At 43.5% G+C, this 23,133-nt stretch overlaps 1 protein-coding gene across 8 annotated transcripts in view; it reads left to right on the forward strand.

The window, feature by feature from the left end:
• The window catches only part of GLCE (glucuronic acid epimerase), a 49,137-nt gene that overhangs the window by 20,349 nt on the left and 5,655 nt on the right, over positions 1–23,133 (forward strand). For 7 of the 8 annotated variants that reach the window (XM_065076810.1, XM_065076815.1, XM_065076811.1 and 4 more), the window contains 2 exons: positions 19,461–20,002; positions 22,586–22,831. In XM_065076810.1, coding sequence (XP_064932882.1) covers positions 19,474–20,002; positions 22,586–22,831 — 775 coding nt within the window. In that variant the 5' untranslated portion in view covers positions 19,461–19,473. The remainder of the gene's footprint in view (positions 1–19,460; positions 20,003–22,585; positions 22,832–23,133) is intronic. The other variant, XM_065076816.1, reaches the window with a different exon arrangement.

The following is a 23,133-nucleotide window of genomic DNA, read 5'->3' on the forward strand; positions in this document are numbered from 1 at the left end:
GTCAGTCCTGACACATTTTTTGATATATTTTCATTAGATTAATGACCCCATTGTAGGACAGACATAACCTGTCTATAAAGCAATCGTTATGTTTGTATATAGATTGATAAAGCTCTTCTGTCACCAGCACCAGCTTTTTCCAATATTGAAGTTTTCCCCTCTCTTTTCAGTGGAGAGGGAGGTTTTGAGGTCACCTCGTGCTGTTTCCAAACACTCTTGTCTACGTTTCCCATTTATAGAGCTGACCTGAGTGTCTGAACTACGAAGACGTTCCTTACATCTTTAAAAGAAAACCTGTTGAATGGATTTTCATCAAGTGGAGATTTCCTTAAGCTTGTTGAATGCTGGAGGATTCATTCTGAATATATTTTGCCATGGTTAAATAATTGTATGTTCTTGTATTTTAGTCAAGATATTTTCTTTTCATTAAAAGCTCTTCCACCAAGGGGTAAACTTATTAAAATCTTAAAAGGCTTCAAATCTAACCTCTCTAACTATTTGTGGAATAGAAACTTGTGGTCTCTAGAGTATCTCCTGGTGACCTGAGCATCTATAATTTTTGCTGTTCTGGGATGCAGTGAATAGCACTGGTTGTTCTCTGTGAACCAGCAGGAGTGCATGTAAAGCACTGTTATCAGAGGGCTGAACAAAGATATTCAAATATTCTATTCCCAGTTTAGAGCTGGAAATACTATATTTATTTTCTGAAATTTGCGCAGCAAAACCAGATATTTATACTAATGTAAAAATAGGTAGAAGTGTTGCAGTTTGTATTTAGATGAGCACTTGAGGACCTGCTGCTGCAAAATCTTTCTTGCTCTAACAACAAAAGGTCTTCTAGGAAACCTAAATAAGTGTTTCAGATGAGGAGGTAACATTTAATTAGATCATCTCTTCTCCCTCCCTGGTTCCTCTGTTGATGAGCTGCGCATTTCATGGATTAGAATAGATGATGTGGAGAGGAGGGAGAAGGTCAGTGCTCGTGTAACCAAATTGCTTGGGAACCTTCCTGCCTCAGTATTTTCTGATCAGTTTTAGTGTTTGTAACTTGGGACTTTGCTGGGCAGAATATCCTCTGCGTGGGTTCTAGGTTTCTGCCCCAGTGTCTTAGGAAAACACTTTTTTACCATTGGAAAATGTGTGGGATTTGAGGGGAAAAAAAAGCCATCAGTTGAGTCATAGACACATCAGTGGCTGCAGGTGACATTTGGAAGGTTGAGGGTGCGCAGAAATTGAGTTCATCTTCAGAACGACTGTGAAAGTGTTTGGAGTTGGCTTGGGGTGTTTTCCTTGCAAACAGAATTTTTGCTGATCATTTTGGAGATACTTTGCAATGAAGGAGTTCTGAATTATATTGAATTTACTTAAAGGAGCTTTAACAACAGCTTAAAATTTTAAGTTTGCTTTGCTTCTCCCCAAAATAGTAAACTCAGTTGCATCCGTCCTGTTGGTTCCTCCTGCCTTTGGAATCTTGGGTGTGATGGGCTCATGGCAGCGATGCCGCTGTGGGGAGGGGGGAAATAGCTGGGTGATGGTTCCCAACAGTTTATCTAAAATAGAACAATTGACGCCTACTCCTGCACAGCAGAACTTGCGTCGGAAAAAACAGGTAAACCACAAAACTCAGTTGTTTTTAGCAACAGGAACAGATGTGTAAAGTAGGGATTATTAAACCTATTTTGGAAAAAAAGAGAATGTTTTCCTACCAGTTCTGACTTGCTGTCCCAATATGTTATAGGTGTGTGTTTGTATGAATACATATCCATATGTTATTTATAGGCATGGGAGGGGTTGGTGGTTTACAGTCACTGGACTCAGTCTCAGAGCTGTGATCAAAGACCAACATCTATCGCAAATCGTTCCCTTTCACCTGCAGCGCTGGCGGGATGGAGGGAATTGTGGCCTCTTTTTACAAGGAAATATAAGAGAAAACTGCCTTTATCCTGCTTGTTTTGTGTCAATAGCTGTTTGTTTGTTTTTCATAAATGGAATTCTATAACAAGTGGTGGGTAAATCTTGGGATTATGAGGATTTACATTGTGTGGTTTGTGTGAAAACGTCCCTGTCTTTTGAGGGTGTTAAATGCATCTTTGCTGGTTTAAATGGGGTTATTCACAGTATTTGCTGTAAGTCATTCGTCTTTGCCCCGCGACAGGGGGGCAGGAGGACTTTGCAGCTCTGGGCTGGTGCCTGCCTGGGTTTCCAGAACTGAAATTGGGTTCTTCCTGAAGTCTGTAGCAAAACTCCTGTAGGTTAATTTGTGTAAAATAAGGTGGAAGAAGATGATAGAGGAAAAAACCTCCATGTTGGGGAGTTGGTGCAGGGAAAAGTCAGGATGCCAAGTGCGGGAAAAAAAGAACAAACTGGTCTGTTCCCTCAACCGTGTCTCCACCAGAATCCCACAGTGTTTTGATTAAGTTGCATGGCAAGCTGCAAGCCAATAAAAGGTCTGTAGTCAATGGAGCTGAAGAGTCAAAGATGAAGAAATGTGTGCTGATCTCATGGTTTGTTTGGTGATACGGCTTTTCCAAACAAATCACCTGCTTCTCTGGGAAAAAGGGCAAAGAGCAAACCCGCTCCTAGTGAAACGGGATTTTTCTCTGAAGCAGACAGTGGCCTTCTCCCCAACTATTCACTTTTTTTGACATTTGGTGTGTTACAAAGCAGAGGAGACCCAGTGCCAGGTCACCCATCCCGTGGTGCCAGGTGGTTGTAGTGTGACAGGTTCAAGGGTTTGATGGGCACGAGCATAATCCAGACAGTGTTACATGCAAGCGTGTCTGACAGCCAGGCCATGAGCTCAGCTCATCTGGGGTGTTCGGAAGCGTTTAGGGACGAGAGTTATTTGGAGAATTCATTGACAGCAGCTGCTCGTGTGCCGAAATAGTTTAAAGATGAATCGTTGCTGCAGGGGCATCGTTGAGCACAACGTCTCACCCTGATGGCTGCACAATGCTCAGTGTGTCCTCCTGGCACTGGAGGTACCAAACCCCCAATCGCAACCCAGCAGCAGCTCCAAAAGCCCCATCTCGCTTATTTTTCTGGTTTTTTTTTAATGCAGAAATCCAGCTGGGAGTATCGCTGGAGGGGCTGCAGCTAAAAGTTAATCCAATCAAGCTAAGAGCCTGTAGAGGAAATAGAAACCATCGTGTAGCCGCAGACCCAAATAGGCCTGTGCTTGTGAGGATGGAGGTTATTCCGCTGCCAGTTATTTCCCTTGAAACACGTGAAATATCTGTTGTCCAGGTCCTTTGTTTAATGATATCGCTAGACTCTACAATTGACTCTGGGGTTCTTTGCATGAGACTGATCCCAAGCAGAAAAATTACGTTGTCAAGAGAAATAAGTTCAGGTTGCAGCTTTTCTATTCTTGTGAGCTACTCAACATCAAGAGGTTGAAGCAATTTGAGGGCCACTTCTTAAAGAATAGCGACTATACCTTTATACAATTATAATTTGGCGTATTGCAACAGGAAGAACAGCGAAAATCTATCTGGAGAAATGGAGCCAAAGATGATCGTTAAAGTCCCCCTGGATTAGTGTTGACTGTAAATCTGCATTTGGAGCCAAGCAATGTCTCTTCGTAAATTATTTTATTTACTGAATATACGAAACTGCAGTTGAGACATCTTCAGTCCCCTAACTACAGAGGTGGAAGCGAGGAGGAGTCTTGGTTACAAAGGCTAATGGAGAGCAGTTTTCTAAGGAAGAACTGTTGCATATAGTCAGGATATTTGTGTAAGTTTATGATTTCTGGGGTTTTAAGAATTCTTTTTTAATTGCTATGACTGAACTAGTCCAGCACTTGCACAGATGGGGTGCGATTGGAGGGATGGTGCAAACCTCCCGGAGATGATTCTCATCTTTCGGAGTGAGCCGAGGACTTTGCATGGAGACAAAGAGCTGCCTCCTGCGCATGGACGTTATCAAAAGCCTTTTCTCTCCAAATGGAAATGATGCAAGCCTCATCTTCCCAACCCATTGTGAACCCGTGGAGTTTGGAGCGATTTCAGCTCTTTTCTGAGGCCGTGCGAAGCGATCCAGCGCAGCTGTGTCCCATTGGGGGTGGGGGGGGGCGGGACGTGGGGCTGCCAGGGAACCCCCGGGAGGGCTTGGGGTTCTCTGCACACACCAAAAACCATCAACCCCTCTTTGCAGGGGCCTTCAGGACCCCCTGAGGGCAGGGGGAAAATGACCCAAACCCACCTCGTTGTGGTGGGAGCGGGTTGCACCCTCTCCTAATTATGAGAAGGTGGCAGGAGGGAGCAAAATCCAACTGGATTGTGCTCCCACAAAGAGAGAAATGGGTCCATGGCACCCAGAGCTGGCTCGATGGCCAGAGGCAGACCAGGAGAAAATCTGTGACACTTCCATCTCTTTATGTTCCAGGATATTAATATTTTCCCCCCTTTTTGTCTTGAAAGGCTTTTTTCTTTTTGAGGTTTGAATTACTGTGTCTTGATGTTGAGCTACAGAAGGGGAACTTGCTCTGGGAGGGAGTCTGAGAGTTTAACTATTTGTTAGGACTTTTCTTTCTGTTAGGTTAAGTGTGAGTTAACCTAAATTCTGAAATGCAATCTGGAAAGATGTGTCCACCAGGCCATTTCTGCCACAGTACAAAAGCAGCTTCACAGGCCTGGACTTGAAGCTGTTAGACAAGCTGAATAGAACCATTATTGTAATATCTATTCTCCATTGACTGTTTCTAAATCTTGTAAAGCACTGTGAATTTTTTTTCTTATTTCAGTGCAATTATTACCTCTAGTGAAGGATATGAAAAAAGGAGTTTCTGGAGGGGATGTGTGGACACGCTGCCTCTTCTAAGGACAAACCACTTAAACTGGTTCGAGTCTCATTAGATGGGGATGAAATTAAATCAGCTGCTCCAGGAAATGACATAAATATTCAATTTAAGGAAGAAAAAAAAAAAAAAAACATGAACAAAGCAAAACAATGAAAATCACACAGACAGAAAAAACAACAAACAGCTTTGTCTCATGTTAAGAAATGGTTTTGGTACCCAGGCTGGAGCAGGATCCTGCTGCATCTCCAGCGATGCTGGGCAGAGCAGTTAGTTCAGCTCCTGCAGCTTGCAAACCATGGCCACGGGTACCCCCATCCCCTTGTGGGTTTTACTTTGACAGCCTGCTGGGGTTGGGATAAAAACAAGCACCAGAGCCCTCCTGTTTAGTGGGACTTTTGTCTTCTCGCTGTGCAGCTGGTTAGTCCCATCTGAATAACTTGCATTTGTTGCATTTTTTTTTTTCCAGACTGCTTTCTAGTTTATTAAGCATCCTGTTTTCCACTGTACTTAAATGCTTTCCCAGCTCTGCAGATGTTCTGGGCAACGGAGACTCATTGTTAGTAGAAAACATGGGAAAAACCCCGCAGATGATGCTCTGGGCTCTTCCACTTGATGCTTTTGCTGGTGATCTCCAGGATGGTGCACAGGCCCACAGGTCCATCCTCACCTGGCCTGGAAGCTTCTGCATGTAAATGTAGTTTGCTGTAAGTCGGTGTTGCTGCTCTTGGTCAGGTAACACACCCCGGGACCTGCTTCTGCTGCCCTGGAGTTGCTTCTTAGGCTCATCTGTGGTGGGTTTTAAAAGTAGAGGTTTAAATCATGGGTGAAACACTCCTGTCTGCAAATAGTAGAAGAACTGAGATCCTGATGCTTAAAATATCAGGTTAGAATGCTTGTAAAATGTGAATTTATTTTTCAAGCAAAGATAGGCACACAAAAGTCACAAAAATGAAGAATTTGGCACTACAGTGGAATTTTGATGTCTGGTATTTCCTGTTGCCTTTAGGAGTGGAGTCTGTCGTTTGTTCCAGCTGGCAAAGCTGTTTCAACTTGGCCATGGCAGCAGAGCTGGGGTGCGGGGGGTCCCCACCAGGTCTCTGCTGCTTTTGGTCTCTGGTCCCACCTTGTGCCTCTGAAAAAGAATTTGGAATTCTGTTCCTCACAGGGAAAAGCTGTCTCGACTGATCAACTTACATTTTGTTTGCTAGAATTTTAAAGCTACAAATCCTGCCAGGCCTGTGTTATGTTGTGTTGTATGTCCAAATCTATAATAGCCATAGCTGTGCATTCAGGTTTTGTTGGGAGCAAAGAACTGAAGGAATCTCAAAAATCAGCGGAACACAGGAGCCATGGCCAAAATATTTCATTTCTCCCCATGCAACAGTTCTCAGCACTTTGCTGACTGTGTCTCTTCCTGAGGAGAAAAGGCTTCTCTGAAAACGTTTTATCTCTTCTCAGCAGTTGTTCTGACCTTTCCTTTCACTGGTAATTTTATTTCTTGTCTATTGATGTTTAATAGTAATCACCTCGTGTACTTCAAAATAAATAATTCACTGTCATAGATATACAAAATAGCAAAAGGCTTTGGCCATGAATTATCAAGTAGCTTTCAGTGTGCTTTTATATTGCTTCTAATTTTGTTCTGCCCTCCTTTTTCATCAGCTCTTCTAAGGAGCTGAAAAGTGGGATAAAAAAAATAAGGTAAAATAAAAGGATATCTTTATCTCATACCTTATTACATGCCTATGTGCGTTGATGGGCTGTATGCTAAAAAACGGAGTTAAAAGTTCCTGTTGCACCTTAAGTGAAAGGCAGCTCAGCCTTTGTGGTGAACTTTGATAAACCAGGGTTTGTCTTGGTGTCCCCACCCCAGCGCTGCTGCCCCCCAGTGACCTCTGGGTGCTGAATGTGAAAAGAAATCTCGAAACAAGTTTCCAAACACATTTGCCAGAGTCTAAACATAAACTCTGTTGGGACACTCTGTTATTTGGAGAATGAAGTACCGGATAGAGCTTGATTCACAGGATTAGGAGAAGAAAACACAGCAATTCTCCCCAGAAAGAGGTGTCTCAGAGTTGAGATCCCGTTCCTCGCTACCCACAGTGTGGACACTGTTCCCTCATGCATATATTTTTGAGTTGGAATCCTTAGAAATTGCTATTCCAGAAGTGGGGCTGTGCACGGGTGCTACTTTATTTTGGTGTGTCTAACTAAGCTGAGCTGGAAAACCCACGGCAGTGGTCTCTGCCCTCACTATATGTTCTTCAAACCCATGCGTATGGAAAACTCGGTGCTTTCTGGTGCTGCTCAGCTCACGTTTGCTGATATTGAGGTTCAGCCACTGCTAATACAGCACATGATGTACTTTGAGGAAAAGTATTTTCAGTGATTTATTTTTTCCTAAGTGAAAATTATGAGAAAATACCTGTGAAAGCAATTAAAATCAAAGCTTTAAAACTTCTGTTTTTTAAGTGGCATCGCTTATTGCTGCCCACAACATATTCTTTAGCAATACTTAGTTGAAGCAGCAAAATGTCACTGAAACCTTTAATTCTGCATTTGAGTGACTACTGTGAGTAACTCCTTTGTTGAGAACCATCTGCACGGAGTGCCAGGGTTTGCTAAGCAAGAAAAATTAGGCATTTTTAGCCGGTTCCTTTAACTTAAACCAGATTTTATTTATTTCTCTGCTGTAAAGTGTTACTTCCTTAACCTTTGCTTTTTACATAGTGGGGGGAAAAAAGCCAATGAACATGTACATTTAGGGTATGTAAGAGTACAGCTGTGAATGGTTTATGCCAATAATAAACTGTAAGTGTAGGTGAACAAAAACTGAGGAAGATAAGTTGTGATTAACGGCAGGAATTACATGAATCCCATTAGCAATTGCTAAACTAAAACACGCTCTTGTGAAGATGTTGGACTGTGTTCTCCAAGTTCATCTGCTTGATAGGAATCGTGTAGTTTTTAGGATGTGCTCTCCAAAGTCTCATGCCCGCTTCTTTTGAGTGATGACAGCGTTCAGAATAGAAGGATTCTTCTATTTTTATTTGAAGGTTGCATGCGAGCAGGCATGGCAAATATTTGCCAGCTGTCCAAGTTGTAATTTGGAGCACACTTTCTATTGAATTCTTGTCGATGTTTGTAATGAGTTGGCAGCAGAAGCGCTGGCGTCTCCGGCCATGAAACCCCATCGGGAAAGGAAACGCTGCTCTGTCTTTCCCACTGAAATGCAGCTTGTACATCAGCCTGCTTGATGGCAGGAAGAAAATGATGATGTTTGAAATAATCAGGATTTTTTTTAGTGGAAAAACAAACAAACAACAAAAAAAAAAACCAACAAGCTGGCAGGGAAGAAACAAAGAGCACAAAGCAAACTTGGGGCTTTGTGGTGGCAAGAAGAGTCAATGTGTCTAACAGGGTCGAGGCCGCTGAGCTGTTGGCACCAGGGTAAAAGATTTTCCTTTTCTCTTGATGTCAAAGGTCTCTCGGAGCATATGCTGAGAGCAAAATAGATGAACACAGTTTTTCAGAATGAAGGCAACTCGAGCTGCTTTGGCTGCTCCACACTTGGAGATGTTATTTCCCAATTCCTGGGCAGACCGAGAGCTTGGCTGTGAGTCACGGCAGTGGGTGCATGAATTTCCTTGCAGAATGTAGTTGCTTACGTGAACATAACTGTGTGAGGTGACTTTCAAGCATTTCTGATAAGCCAGTAAAATGATAGTGAAAAATCTTGTTTTGCTCTCAGATTGTGTGTTCACTTTCTGGGAGTTTCCAGGGAAGACACACTGGTTTGTGGGATCAGCAGATGTGTCACTCCGCGCCAGCAGCCAGGCAGCTCCTCGGGTCTGCCGGAGAGGTTTTTATTGGTATTGACCTCTTTTTATTTAAAAAAAAAAAAAAAAAAAAAAAAAGAGGCAAACAAAGCTTCAGGCTTTGTGTTTTAGATCATTTGATATATGTTTGCACCTGAGACGGGTAAACAAGAGATCCAAATGACTTCCCAACATGAAAACCCTGCCCTGAAGTGAGTGATGCCATCGAGTGGGCTTCAAGGAGACATGGCTCTCTTGTTTTGGTAAAGCAAAGGGTTTATGTTATTATTTAAGTTCTGCTGCTGTAAGCCGCAGCTATGTGCAGGTACATAACTGCCTGGATGCTTTGTCCTGTGCTGCTGTGGTCTGCACACCTTAGACACTGGGGCTTCTTGTATGATTCCTAAATCCAGCCTAGAATTAGGTTGGAAATCCTATATCTGTGCATTGAAAAGCAGGGGTTTGTTTCTCTGAAATACCCATCAAAACTTTACTCCGGGTGTGTAGATTTGGTAGCTCTCCACCATGCCATGAGAAGGGAAACAGGAGGGGAGCACTCGTAATTTTTTTTCTGTCGTATCAGCCTTGAAGATGTACGTGCACAGCGCTGAGCTGCAGAAAAGGGTTTCCAAAGTAGACGTGTTCTGACGTCTTGGGGCTAAATAGACCATGAGTTATGCGGCTTATCCTCTCTCCAGTGGCATGAGCGAAATCTAAATTACTGCTGCCGTGCTGGACTGGTCCTGGCGTCAGAGGAATTTCTCCTGACGCGCTGAGATCTGGGCGATGAGTCTCCAACCTGTTCTTTGGCCGGGGTGTCCCCTCTGTCCCCACGTCACCCGCACTGCGACACCTGCGCCTTCAGTACCAGGCTGAACATTATCCATGCGCTTAGAAAGCGTGTGCTCTGTGACTGATTAAATGTGCTGTCTTTCTTTTTCGAAGGGTTTGACTGTTCCTTGGCTTTGGCTTAAACGTAAAATGCCTTTGCACCTCTAAGATAAAAGTTAGAATGATTCAAGCGGCTGGCACGTTCTGCAGCTTTCTGTCGGCAAAGCTCTCTTAGGATATACGGCATGTCTGTCCATTAGAGATAATGCCAAAAACGTGTGTTCTTTGTATGTTAACACATTTGCACAATTATTCTGTATAACAGAGCTGGTATGTGAGAGTTTGGGGATGTGATATGAGGATCACATCTGGAACGGTATCTGTTAAATGTTCTGTATCACGCTCATTCCAATAAGCAGTTCAAATAACTTTGGACAAAAATAACTGAGCTCAAATGCTTATATTTTGGGAAAGGCAAATAACTGCAGTGAAAACCATTGTGCTGTTTGGGGAGTGCGGGTACCAGCAGTTCCATAACACACGTACACGAAAAAACTGCTGCCAGAGCAGCACGGGGATGGGGATTTATTGTCGTTTAAAATTGTGCCACTGTCCGTCATCAGGATAAAATGTTTAATAAGTCAGTAACAAATAGGAGCTGACACGATGATGTAACGGTTGCCAGCACTGGTGATTAAATGCGACCAGACTGCAGGACTGGAGAAGCTGGTCGCAGAGAGAGTGTGGAGGCTGCTTTAAAGGACAAAAATGGTGTTAATCAAGGTATCTCACATAAAGAAGGATAGGATAGGATAGGATAGGATAGGATAGGATAGGATAGGATAGGATAGGATAATTTTGGTTGAAGGCATTTATGATCATTGAGTCCAACTGTTAACCCAACACTGACAAGTCTACCACTAACCGATGTCTTTTAAACTCCTCCAAGGCTTTTTAATGTAAATAATGGGTTAAATGACAGTCCCAGCTCTGGCAGGAGGGAGATGGGAGAGGAGGTAGCAGGGAAGGACATGTGCTTGTTCTGAATTTCTCGGTGTGAAGTCAGATGTTCCTCCGCAGGGCTGTGATCAGACGCCTGGTCAGGAGGACGTTACTGATGATCCCGAGGAACCAAACGACCTGGTTGCCCGTTCTTGCTGGTCAGGCTGCACAGTGGGATGGAGCAGGTGATAGATCTGTGTCCACAAAGCAGCAAATGCTGCCTGCAGCCATTTTATTCCACTGTTATTTTGTTTGCTATGAATGCTGAACCCACAGTGAGACCTTTCCCGACAGCCCACTCATCACAGCTCACCCAGCAGCACCGTAAAGAAAAAGGCAGACAGGGCTTCCCCCCTTCGGTTTGTTGTGGTTTTGCTTTATGAAGACAAATAGTTGGAATAATGAATTTTCCGTTGTTCTAGGAAGGTAATAATGTGTTGCTGAGCAGCAGAACAAGCAGCTCTGCTACCTGTGCCTATGCTGGCTCCTCCAAGGGATCTGACCAGGAAAAATCAAACAAACCAACCAACAAGTTAAAGACTGCAAGGCCAAAATCGAGCTACTTGGAACTTATGATCCACAGAAACAACTTGTCATTGAAGATCCATACTATATATGTGCAAGAAATTATTTTGATTCAAAATTGTGTATGTACAGTATATAGTATTTCCAGATCCCACAGCTGACATGTGGCTTATAATCTAATGTTATACAAAGCCAAGTGTAAGCGTATCTTTTCAAATGGCTTAACAAAACAATGTAGATTATTGGTATAGAAAAACATGTCTTTATGCTTACAACAGTTACTTAAATTTAAATAATGCAACAGACCTATATTTTAAATATTGTGTGAAACTCTTGTGGTCAGCTGTATGACAATGTAATCAGGAAGGCAGAGACAAAGACGTGGTCAAAGAAGTTGAATGAATCAGCCGAGAACAACCAGTTCTTAACAGATTAACCTGCTCTGGGTGAAGATGTCCCTGCTCATGGAGGGGCTGGACAGGGTGAGCTGGAAAGGTCCTTGCAACCCAAACCACCCTGTGATTCCATTAATATAAGGGAGAGTGATGGAATAGTTTCATCTTTTGCTTCATTAATCTGTGTGGTAACAGTATAATACCTGATAGCTTGGAAAGAGGCAGTGTAGTGCCTCTGTAAGCAGCAGCAGGATTCTGGAGTTATTGTTTGTGCCATTAGCGAGGGGTTTAATAGCTTAATCCATCTGGAAAGCAAGGAGATTTATTAGACTGTACAATAAATAGGTTCATAATTACTGCAGCAATACCTGCTAACTGGCTTTCCTGATATGGCCTGAAAGCGTGATACACGAGTAACTTCATCTTCAGAGTTTTGTGGTGATATTGTGCTGGATTTATTAGAAAAACAAAGGCACCCGGACAATCCGTCCTTGGTGCCCGAGAGCCTTTGCAGCGGCTGGTCTGAAGGCTCATGGGGTGAGCATGCAAAGAAACCTGGATAAAGCCACGGGGAACACCCTCCTGGCATCTTAGGAAAAATAGCCTTTTTCTCTCTAGTTGGGATTACGATTGGTCTTTGATCTGATTTTTTTAAATTAACACAGGCTGATAAACGAACAGCGCACAGCAAATGCAGGAGAAAGGAGACGGGTGTTCGCTGGGTAGGACCAACAGGAGCAGATCCCGTGTTTTCAGTCGACTGGATCAACGCACCTTCAGATTTGTGCGTTTTTCTGTGGATTCACAGGCAAGTGGAGCTTGCAGGGGACATCTGGAGATCACCTAGCCCCCTCTCCTGTTGGAAGTGGGGCTCAGGATGGGTTATCAAGCACCGTGGCGAGTCTTGAAGCAACTCGTCTGCTTCATTGCACTGATGCGTGCAAGTTTTTTCCGATTTTAGAATTTTTTTCCAATTTTAGATCCTAAAACATTTCAGATTGCGTGACAGTCAAAGGCCTGTGAGTCACTAAAATCCCGCTCTTGTGTGGGGAAGTACTTTGCTCTAACTTGTGTTAACTGTCCTGCGTGCAGAGAGATGTCTGTCTGTCCCTCTGTCTGTCCCGAGGGCGCTGAGCAACGTGCGGTTGCTCCCTGCATTTCTCCAGACAGCAGCAAAACCTCTTTGAAAACCTTACAAATTGTGTAGCTGTGTGGATACCAGCACTGAATGTGCCTAATGCTGAAAGCAGATGCAAATCGCAGTTTCTAATAAGAAATGATAATGTCAGTATGTATAGAAAAGTACTTTGACTTTTTGAATTAGCTGTTATATAGCAACAGACTTTGCTAATGCTTAATAATAGATGTGTTGATACAAATAAAACTGCATTAGGCTCTAATTGGACTGGAAAAGTGTAGGATGAGCTGCTGGATATGGCTTCTTCGTTTTATATTTCAGATCCCCTCTGTCTAATCACACACAGATGGAGCACTGGAAGCAGTGAGGATTAGATAGTAAATCTGCACTAAAGAGCCAGCGGAGGGGCTGGTAATCTCGATTCTGTTCTGGTAGATACATTAGTTTTTGTTTGTACAGACTTGTAATTTCCCAGCACTTAAGGAAAAAACAAGCAGTCTTGACAATGCGCCATGTATTAAAGTACAAGCTGAGCACAGGCTCTGTGCGAATCAAGTATAAATAAAATATTAGCAGCCAGGCTTGTCTGTTGGCAGCAGCTTGCCCAGGTTAGCGTTCTGATAGATTGTACGGGCTGTTAGGATGGTTTTTAATGTTTTTCCTCAGTGCATAACACCTGCAGGGCCAGTGCTTTGCAAACCTGTGCTGGGGTGTGTGCAGTGGGGAAGCAAATGAAGCAGATGATGGGAAGGATTTCCAAGGAGCCAACACAAGCAGGTTGAGCACGCAGGTAAAACGTGTTTCGGAAATGTGGAGCTGTGAGGAAGTCAAGTGATTGCTAAATAGCACATTTTAAGACATAAGTGAACTTTGGCAAAAGATCTGATATTTTGATGTTGTTACAATTATGAAAAAGAATTTTCTGCGGTTAGTGAAAACAATTCCTGAGTTTTGTTTTTTCTCTAACGCAAGATTGTCATGACCGGCCTGAATAGTATTTTGCCGTGTGTAATGAACAGGAAACAGGAGGAAAAAAAATCTGTCTGAGGTTTATGTGCAACTGAGTATAACTTCGAGGTCTGGGTATGTATTGAAGTTCTGGTCTTGTTGCTTTATTTTGTTAAATTGTGCGGTGTATCTTTTCTAAATATTGAATTTAACGTATCTCAGATTGGCAGTCGGTGTTCAGGGTTGTTTTTCCTCTATACTAAATAGCTTAGTCTGGCATAGAGGCTTCAAAGTAAATAGGTAGCTTATCACTATTCAGCAGAAATCCCTGGTCTTAAGGAAAAATACTGTCTTTCTTCCTACCGAGCAAACACAGAGCTGGTGTGTTAGATTATTCGGAGACCTCTGAGACTCAGCGGGCAACTTACTTTTGATTATTGTTTAAACGCAGAGAATTTAAATGCAAATTCTTGAACGTGCTGCCAGCCGATGCATTCTTGGGAAATATACTCTGTGGTGTGGTTTCTGGAGTCCTTACACAGTTATTTATTGAGGAAAACATCTAGTATTTTTTACCAGCTTAAAACTCTTGGTTTTTTGCTCATGCTGGTAGGATGGTTGTGGGATCGGGGAGATCGGGCTCTTGCTGCACGTGATGCATCCTCTGGGGCTTTTAATTCAAGTTAAATGTGACTCATCTTTGTGGGTTGGAGAATCATTGATCTGGTTTATTAAAAGCTGATTCAGGCAACATGAGAGAAAAAAGATGACAGCACTGAAGCAGCCACCGGCAGCTCGTATCGCATGTGGCTTTGAAAGCGCAGTTTGTATCCGTGTCACGCTGGTGAAACGGGAATAATGGTTAAAAATCAGTAAAAGCACATGGCCAGCAGCAGTGTCCCTGTTCACATCCCTCCTGCTGTCACTGTCACCGCGGTGTCACCGGGAACCCACACACATGGGACCTCGGGGAGCTGGGAGATGCTTTAGATAATTCTCGTGTCCAGCCTGGATAAAATGCATCAACCTTTTTGCAAAGTGCGGTGTCCATGTGGGTACGTGGCATTGCTTTAATGGTCTTTCTTTTTTAACTCTGAATGCCAGCAAGACTGGACAAACACCTGAAGATGTGGTTTTTCGGAAGGGCAAGTGCTGGAGGTAAAATGCTTTTGTGGGCAGCAGCAGCACCGAAATCGCTCTGCAAAAACTAGATCTCACTTTCCGAAACAAGGCTGGGATGGTAAGGCCGAGGATTGCAGCAGGACACGTCTTTCCACACCCCATGGCTTAAAATGAGTTTTTTCACATCACCTCCACCTGTCACCCTCTACACTCCCACCCAGCACTCCTGGCCTTTCTGCTGCTGCTTTGAGGGACTTCCAGCAAGAAAAGAAATTGCATTTTGCTTTTGTGAAGGGCCACGAACAGGCAAACTACATAACAAGGATTGCAGGTTAATTATTGTAGCTCTCTTTAGCAAAATGCAATATGAAAATGAATTTGTCTTCAACCCGTCCACCTCTGCTGCGCTTGTGAAGGAGCTCGGGGGTCAAACTTGTCCTGCTCACACCAAAGCAGGATCCAAATGATGAGGAGCTGACAGCAGCGCTGCTTTTGGGGCTGGATGGACAAACATGCAGGCAGAGATCTAGTAAAACAGCTGAAATCAGGAGTGGCTGATCTTTCAGGAAAAAAGCCTTTCAAGAAAACCCTCCCCGGTGACCCAGAAGCAGCAGGAATCTTCCTTTTCCGTGGAACCGCGGCTGCTTTGCTTCACCTTTTTGCAGCATTTACTAGAGAAGTTGCTGTTCTTCTGTTTCTAGGTTTTATTGTTCTCTTTGCTTTTGCTTTTTTCTTCCAGAGTTGTTCAGACCAACGCGAGGGCTGTCCTGTTCCCTGGGTATTGGGTATTTTATGGAGAGCACAGAAATGGTGCAGGAGAAGCATCTTTGTTCATGTCCTTGAAGTTTTACTCTGTCTCAGGATTTTCAGAAAGAATCCTCTTACTGATTTGTGACAGCAAATACAATCATCATCACGTTATATAAAACGTGGTATTTTATAATGCCAAAGGCTAATTTAATGTTGATAGCATAAACTTTTAACAAAATAAAGCTGAAGGACAGAAGTTAATGAAATGTCAGTGGTCAGATGAGTTCAAGAAAAGGCTCTGACATTCAGTTAAAATGAGGTTTGGCTTAAGATCTTTGATAGGTGCAGGTAGTGTGGGATGGAAAAGTCTGAAGGATTCAGCGGGCAAAAGTGTTGCATCGATCTCATCATCACTGCCATGGAAAATCTGTCTCTGACAGGGGAGGGTGTGATCCAGCCTCTGCTGGAATGGGACGTTTTCAGACTAACGCTCCCGTGTAACACCCACTGAGGTATCTGAAAGAAGCTGGAATGCTTTATTGAAATAGTTGGATTTAGAGACACTGATTTTCATGGTAGCTCTGCAGTTAACTCCTGCACCTGGAGGGAGTGAAGTGATGAACCGGGGAATGACAGTTTGGGCTGATGCTGGTGTCAATCAAAAGGAAATACTCACTGAAAAACAATGTGTGCGTATATATATATGCATACACACATATATACATACATATAATCTCAAGTACACAGAAACCTCGTAATAGCCTGGACTTCAGGTAAGTTCTTACTTCTAATATATTCAACACAGCTTTGCAGATCAAGAAAACCTGTCTTATAAGTAATTTCCTAAGAGAGAGAGACATGGGTATTTTTAGAATGCGAATAACTGGGGTTTATGTAGGAGCTGAGGGCCAGGTCTGGATCTGTCGTTCCGAGCGGCACAGCTGGGACTGTGGGTCCACAGTTCCCGGTGTGGAGTGCTGAGATTTGTCCTTTTCCGGGCATCATTAATGCAACAGAGGCAGCAAGGTTTTATTTTTTGTTTAACCCAGTCATTCTTTATATGAAAAACAGTGTTTGGGAAGCCTTGACGCCTCACTGGAGTTGGCCAAATGAGTTTCTCTGACTGCAGTGCCTATTCTGGGAGACACTTGAGACTGGGCGTTCACTCTGTAAGAAATGCTATTTCATTGCATCTTTATTCAAATTTATATAATGATTTGTACCACAACTACGGAAGTGTAACTGGTGTAAAACTAAACTATTATTAATTTATAGATGATTTGCGTTGTTGTCCAGCACAGTGTAAGTAACAGCAGTTCGTGGCTCTGCTGCAGCCGCTTCTGCCCCCCAGCAATTGAACATGGGAATTAAAGGAATTTTGACTTCACAGAAGTATTTGCCCTTTAAAACCTGTAGTTTCAATATTACTTAAGGGGTAAGGTTTGACTTTTATGATAAAGAGCCGATACCGTCAGATGCAGGTGGGAGATGTTTGGGTGTGCAGCCCTGGAGAGATGGGTACGTCACCCTGCAAAGTGAGGAGGAAACAAGCGTGGGGCTCGTGAATCTGTTATTTCATCCCTTAAAACTACTTTCTCATGTTTTACTCTTTAAATCTTTAACGTATGGTATGATGAAAACCTTTTCATAAGAGCAGCAAGGGAATAAACCAGTTTAATACAGGCATTTCGTGGCTTTAAATTACCTCTTTCTACTGTTGAAATCCTGAATTTTTTATTTTTTCTGCAGTTGAATGAAAATCCATCTGTCCATTTAACATGTAATAAGCATCTCTCCTGCACTGATATGTCTAGATATTTTTTCAGTGGCTGGTGAGACTTAATGCGGCAGTTCTCTGAAAAGACTCCACTTTTCTTTCCGAGCCCTTTTCAGTTCATTTATAGTTCATAAAAACTAAATATTTCAGCAGTGTTGCCAGGAAGCCGTGGATGCGGCTGGACCTGACCTGCAGCATCTTCTGCAAAGCAAGCGTAGGAAACGCTTTGTGCTGCTCCCAATTCGCCATAAATAAAATCAAATCTGTGTAGAATGGCGTAGCCAGGACCTTTTCGCAGCTATGGAGTCTGTTTAAAATCATGGGGTAGGAAGGATGTGAAAAGTGTGGTGATGGAGTTTCCCCTTCCCTCGCTCCCCATCCCCTGCTAATCCAGATGGCTTAATTAATTTTGAGTTTTATAGACAGGGGTGAAGTGTGTCAGAAATGCTGTTCCCTATTTAAAAATGAATTATCCCTCTGTGTAAAAAGAGCAGAGCATATTTGTTGAGGTCATCTTGGAAGTATCATCACTAAAAATTATCTGCTGGTGCAGAAAATTGGATTTATTCTTCTGTTAGCATTTCCATAAAAATACAATTATGTATAAAACTATGTTCTCTAAAAGCTTGTAGTAAACTGGGCTTTCAGAAAATAAGACACTTATCTTTTAAAGTCCAGTTTTAAATGACCAGATGGTCATTTTATCCAGCAAACATAAAACTGGTGAGAGAGAATTGATTGTTGCCATTTTAAAGCTGGAGGAAGCAACTCGAGGTGAAACTCCTTTTAATTGCTGTGTGGTTAACTCGTGCCCATCAACAGAACATCTGCAAAATCTACGGGACCATCCTGGCACATCTGGGGCTGCACGACCCCCCCCAGCTGCAATTAAGCTTAAATTAAGTTAAAACTTAATTCAGCACCTCTGATATTGCAGCTTTACTGGGGAGGTGAAATTAAACTTGTGTTTAATAAGGATTTTATGAAGTGTATCTTCAATATTCCTGCGCATCTGAAAAATGCACATCGTTTGTTTGAAGGACTTTGTTCCTCAGCAAAAGTTGGGTCTTTGGAGCAGTTAAACCACTTCAACTTCTGGATTTATTTTGGTGCTGCTCAGCCTTGCTCCTTGTCGGGCTGTAATGGGGGAGTCAGAGCACGCTTCGTGTGGGAGGAGGGTTTATCTTGCAGAAAAAAATAATAAAATCCCAAAGAGAGGGTTTAGATGGTTTCTGTGTTTTCCTGGGGGAGCAGGACACATGAGGCTCCGGGAGGTCCTCTCCCCGGGGGCAGCCCTGGATTCTCCCTATCCCTCCTTGGCTTCTTCTGGAGGCTCTGGCTGTAAATGCCTCCGTTACCAGCCCTGTTGCTCCTCCTCATACACATTATTGGTTTTAAAAGTGTGGGGGGGCAAAACCAAGCATCCATTTTTACAGAAGTAAATCAGTGATTTCAGCTGTGTGAACTATGAATATTTCCAGGGCCACTTTGTTGGAAATCCCCCTGTCCTGATGCTGGGTGGGTGCTGGTTATATTCTGCTGAGGATTTCTCCTGTGTGCCGAGGAGAGAGTTTGTTCACTGATTGCTGGTGGTTGCCGAGCGTCTCATTAACCTTGAGCTGTTGATTTAGAAGTGGTTGCCTTGTGATTGCTGCTGTTCCTTTGCATTTGGTGAGACCATCTGGTATTGCAGCCAGGAGGTGAGTCATAGAGTCACAGGATGGTTTGGGTTGAAGGGACCTTCCCAGCTCCCCCAGTGCCACCACTGCCATGAGCAGGGACATCTTCACCAGCTCAGGTTGCTCAGAGCCCCGTCCAGCCTGGCCTGGGATGTCTCCAGGGATGGTTCATCCACCACCTCTCTGGGCAACCTGGGCCAGGCTCTCACCACCCTCAGGGGCAACAATTTCTTCCTCATGTCCAGCCTGAATCTCCTTCCTTTAGTTTAAAACCATCAGCCCTGTCCTGTCGCAGCAGGCCCTGCTCAAAAGTCTGTCCCCATCTTTCTTATTGGCCCTTTTTAGATACGGAAATGCCGATTTTATCATGAGCGCTTCTGCTCCTGTAAGGATTGTTCAAAAGAAGACCGAAATGAAAAATGCAGTGTATCTAGCCTGAATCTTCCCTCTTTTTGTTTAAATCTATTCAGTTGGTACGTTTGATCTTGTTGCTTATGGAGAGCTGGAAAAACCAAAATTCTTTTCTAGGTACCCACTTCCACCACCTTCCTCCTGATGTATGTGGTGGTGCTTCCAACAGATGGACTCCACCAGGGCTCTGAATCAGCAGAACTGGCAGCTCTGTCTATAAACACTGTGTTTTAAACCCCTCTCCCCTCCCTGTTTTGCAGGTATGGTGTGAATATGCGTTGCTTGGCAGCTCGGGTCAACTACAAGACTCTGATCGTCATCTGCGCCCTCTTCACGCTGGTGACGGTGCTGCTTTGGAACCGATGCTCCTCAGACCGGGCCGGCCCGTTCCCCCACGGCCTGGCCCAACGCCGGGCGGCCGCCGAGAGCGACCCAGGGCGGGCACAGAGCGAGGAAGCGTCGCCCCAGGAGCAGCAACGCGCTCCGCCTGTCGCCGGGGCCTTCAACAAAGCCCCGGGGCCCAAGTACGAGGAGATTGACTGTCTGATCAACGAGGAGCACACGGTTAAAGGAAGGAGGGAAGGCAACGAGGTCTTCCTGCCGTTCAGCTGGGTAGAGAAATACTTTGAGGTTTATGGGAAAATTGCGCAGTACGATGGTTATGACAGGTTTGAATTCTCTCATAGCTACTCCAAAGTATACACACAGCGAGCACCTTACCACCCCGACGGGGTCTTCATGTCCTTTGAGGGCTACAACGTGGAGGTTCGGGACAGAGTCAAGTGCATAAGTGGTGTTGAAGGTTTGTGCCAAGTATTAAATGATTTTTTTTAATAGTTGAAATGCTTTTTAAAGTCTGCTGCCATCACCTGAGATGCGAAGTGATCTTAATCTGGTCATGATAGTCTCGATAAAAAATACTTTGAGAAGTCGTGCGCAGTCTCCGCTTCGTGCCAAGTCTTCCCAGCTCCCATCTTGCATCCCGGGGTTGGACTAAATGGTATTTAAAGGTCCCTTCCAACCCAAACTGTTCTGTGATCTCTGGTTTTACTGGTTGCGGCAAACTTCAGAGGTGCCAGGGCAGTGCTGCTGTCAGGTTTTGGCATTGCCTTTGGCACATCTGTTAGGGAGCCACACTTAATATAAAATTACAAGAAAAAAAGCCTCCTGAAGGAGGCTCCTCCATCCTTGTGGGCACAGATACAGCCCCGTGCTCTGAGCAGATGCCGCTGCCAGCACCCGTGGGACAGCCCGGCTGCTCATGGGCAGCTTAGTATTTGGGATTTTATTTGGGGTTTAACAATATCCCGTCTCCCCACGGTGCTGGAGGTGCAGCAGTCGAACCTCCCTCCCAGGATTAGCTCTTGCCAAAGCTCATCCTGCACACGGTCTGGGTAAATCGGGTCCTGCAAAAGGTCCCGCTGCCCACAGCAAGGTGAGGAGGTTTCAGAGAATGGTCAAAAAGCTCTTCAGCCACCCAAGTGTCCCTGGATAAACTTAACATACGGTAAAACCTTTCCAATTTGCGTTTTTGCTGAAGTGTGCAACCAGTAATTAGTGCACAGGGTCTTCCAGTGGCTTGGCAAAGATTTGATCGCAGAAAATTCTTGTCGGGTTTCATATTAAAAAATTGATGACTTTATAAAATTATTATAGAATGTGACACTGCGACCCTTCAGAAATTAAAGACCAACTTTCACTTAAGGAATAAAATACATTAATTTTCATACATCTCAGTGATCGAGGATGCTCTGTGTCAATACGAGCTCTTCCCTTGACACGGTCACTGCAGAAAGCTGCTGTGTCGCACAGTTAATTTGTAAAGGATTCACATAAACAAATGCATAGGATATGTCAGTTGTGGGAGTTTATCTAAGGTTACTCTCACATTTTTATTATTAACTTTTATCGTCATTATATCTGCCAAAGGAGGGAAACAGGGCACTTTTTGTGATGGTTTTCTGCAAAAAGCTGAAATTCAGAAAGAACTAAATGAATTGGGACTGATCCTGCAGCCTCTTGCCCTGCAGACAGTGAGAGGTGCTGCTGAAACTGCGGGAGAGCAGCGAGTTTAACGCTCGACGATGTGGTTATTTGGCTACAAACTTTGCCTTTTGGCAGCCTGTCATAGAAGAGCTGTAATCGTGGAACTTGGGGCCAGAGCCTGGGTTTTGCAAAGGCAATAGAGTTATTGGCATCCAACAAACAGGTCGGAGAAGAGAAATAGTTGTAGTTTGTAAGGCAAGAGTTTTAATGTTAAAAAATGTTCTCAGACATGTTTTGCATCATTCCAGCCCTAGAAATTCTCATGTTGCTGCATGATGGGGAAAAAAAAAATCGAGGTATATTTTCACCTTCTCCCTTTCTGCAAGGTTAACGTGTTGTTATGTCCTATGACCTGGAGAATTTAATCTTGTCATCTTGTATAAATTTCAAGTGAAGCTCTTACAGCACATTTCTTTTTTTGCATCTTTCAGTCTCGATGAATGCACCCGTAACTGAAAATGCTTAGCATTAATAAGTGAGTTGGCTTCCAGGAGTTGAAATAATACATGATATTTAAATATTCCCTGTGATGGTTTTCTCTTTAGGCAGCACTAAGCCATCACATCTCCATCAGTCACATTTATTAATAACGCAAAGCACCGAAATATGTATGAAAATGTGTCTTTTTATATTTAGTTTAAGTAATCTCTTCATTGTACCACATTTCTGAAGAAATTGGTTTCTAAGCTTGACATTGCCAAGGGGGAAAATGGTGCAAATGTCAACTTGTTTATTTTCATCTGCCTTTTTCTTTTCTTACATGCATGCAAAGGTTTACAGAGCTAAATATCCTTGGTTTCCTGCTAGAGGGTCATGCTGATATATTCCCATTTTGGATTCTTATTTAGAGATTGAGAATTCTTTCCAAATAAAACTCAGGGCTTCAGGAGAATCCTGGGTTTATCTGTATTTTAAGTATTGTGTTTACTTGCTCATGGAGGTCTGTGTGTAAGTCAGGGGTATGTTCTGCAGGTGTTGCCTGGAGAGCCTGGCTGGTTTCTGCAGGTTTGTGGACGCTGGGGAAATTGCTCTGTTAGCATGAAATAACTCTTACCAAAATGTGATGATAACACATACACTTAATTTGCAAAGATTTATGTGACATTAAAGGGATTGTGTTAGATGTAACATCGGTTAGAGATTTAGTGGTCTCTGGGGCAGGGGGAAAAAATCTGTTAGGGTATTTTAAATGTATTTTATTAATAAAGTAAGTATGATGCTTCAGTAAACAATTAAATGAGAATGTATGGAAGACCATAAGGACTTCTTTACAATTCAAATCAGCCTTTTTATTTGAAAACGTGCTGATAAACCTCTCATTTTCCCTCCTCTCTCACAGGTGTACCGTTGTCCACGCAGTGGGGACCTCAAGGCTATTTCTACCCCATCCAGATTGCGCAGTATGGGCTGAGTCACTACAGTAAGAACCTGACAGAGAAGCCGCCTCACATTGAGGTATATGAAACGGCCGAGGACAAGGACAAGACCGGCCGGGCCGCCGAGTGGACGGTGCCCAAAGGCTGCTCCCTGTCCACAGTACCCGATAAAACCAAGTTCACCAATGTCAAACAGTTTGTCGCCCCAGGTGTGTTACCCCAGATGCGCAGCACCCAAGTCACATCTCTTAATTTTTTGCACACATGGTACGAGGGGAGCTTTAACTTGCGGGGATTTATGTATTTTCATTTATCCCGTGTGATTTCCTAACCTTAAGATCTCACCTGTGAATGTCATCTTCTTTCTGTTCTTCTGGAGTTTTTTCTTCTGTTTTCCCTCCATCGCTGCTTTTTCAATGCTGTTTTAATGATAAAATGAGTGGAGGTACACGGGGAGAGCAGTGAGAAGCCACAGTCACACCTCCTGAGCCTTTCAGCCTCTATCTCAAAA

The sequence above is a fragment of the Columba livia genome, chromosome 11, assembly GCF_036013475.1.
Source record: "Columba livia isolate bColLiv1 breed racing homer chromosome 11, bColLiv1.pat.W.v2, whole genome shotgun sequence".
Classification (NCBI taxonomy): Eukaryota; Metazoa; Chordata; class Aves; order Columbiformes; family Columbidae; genus Columba; species Columba livia.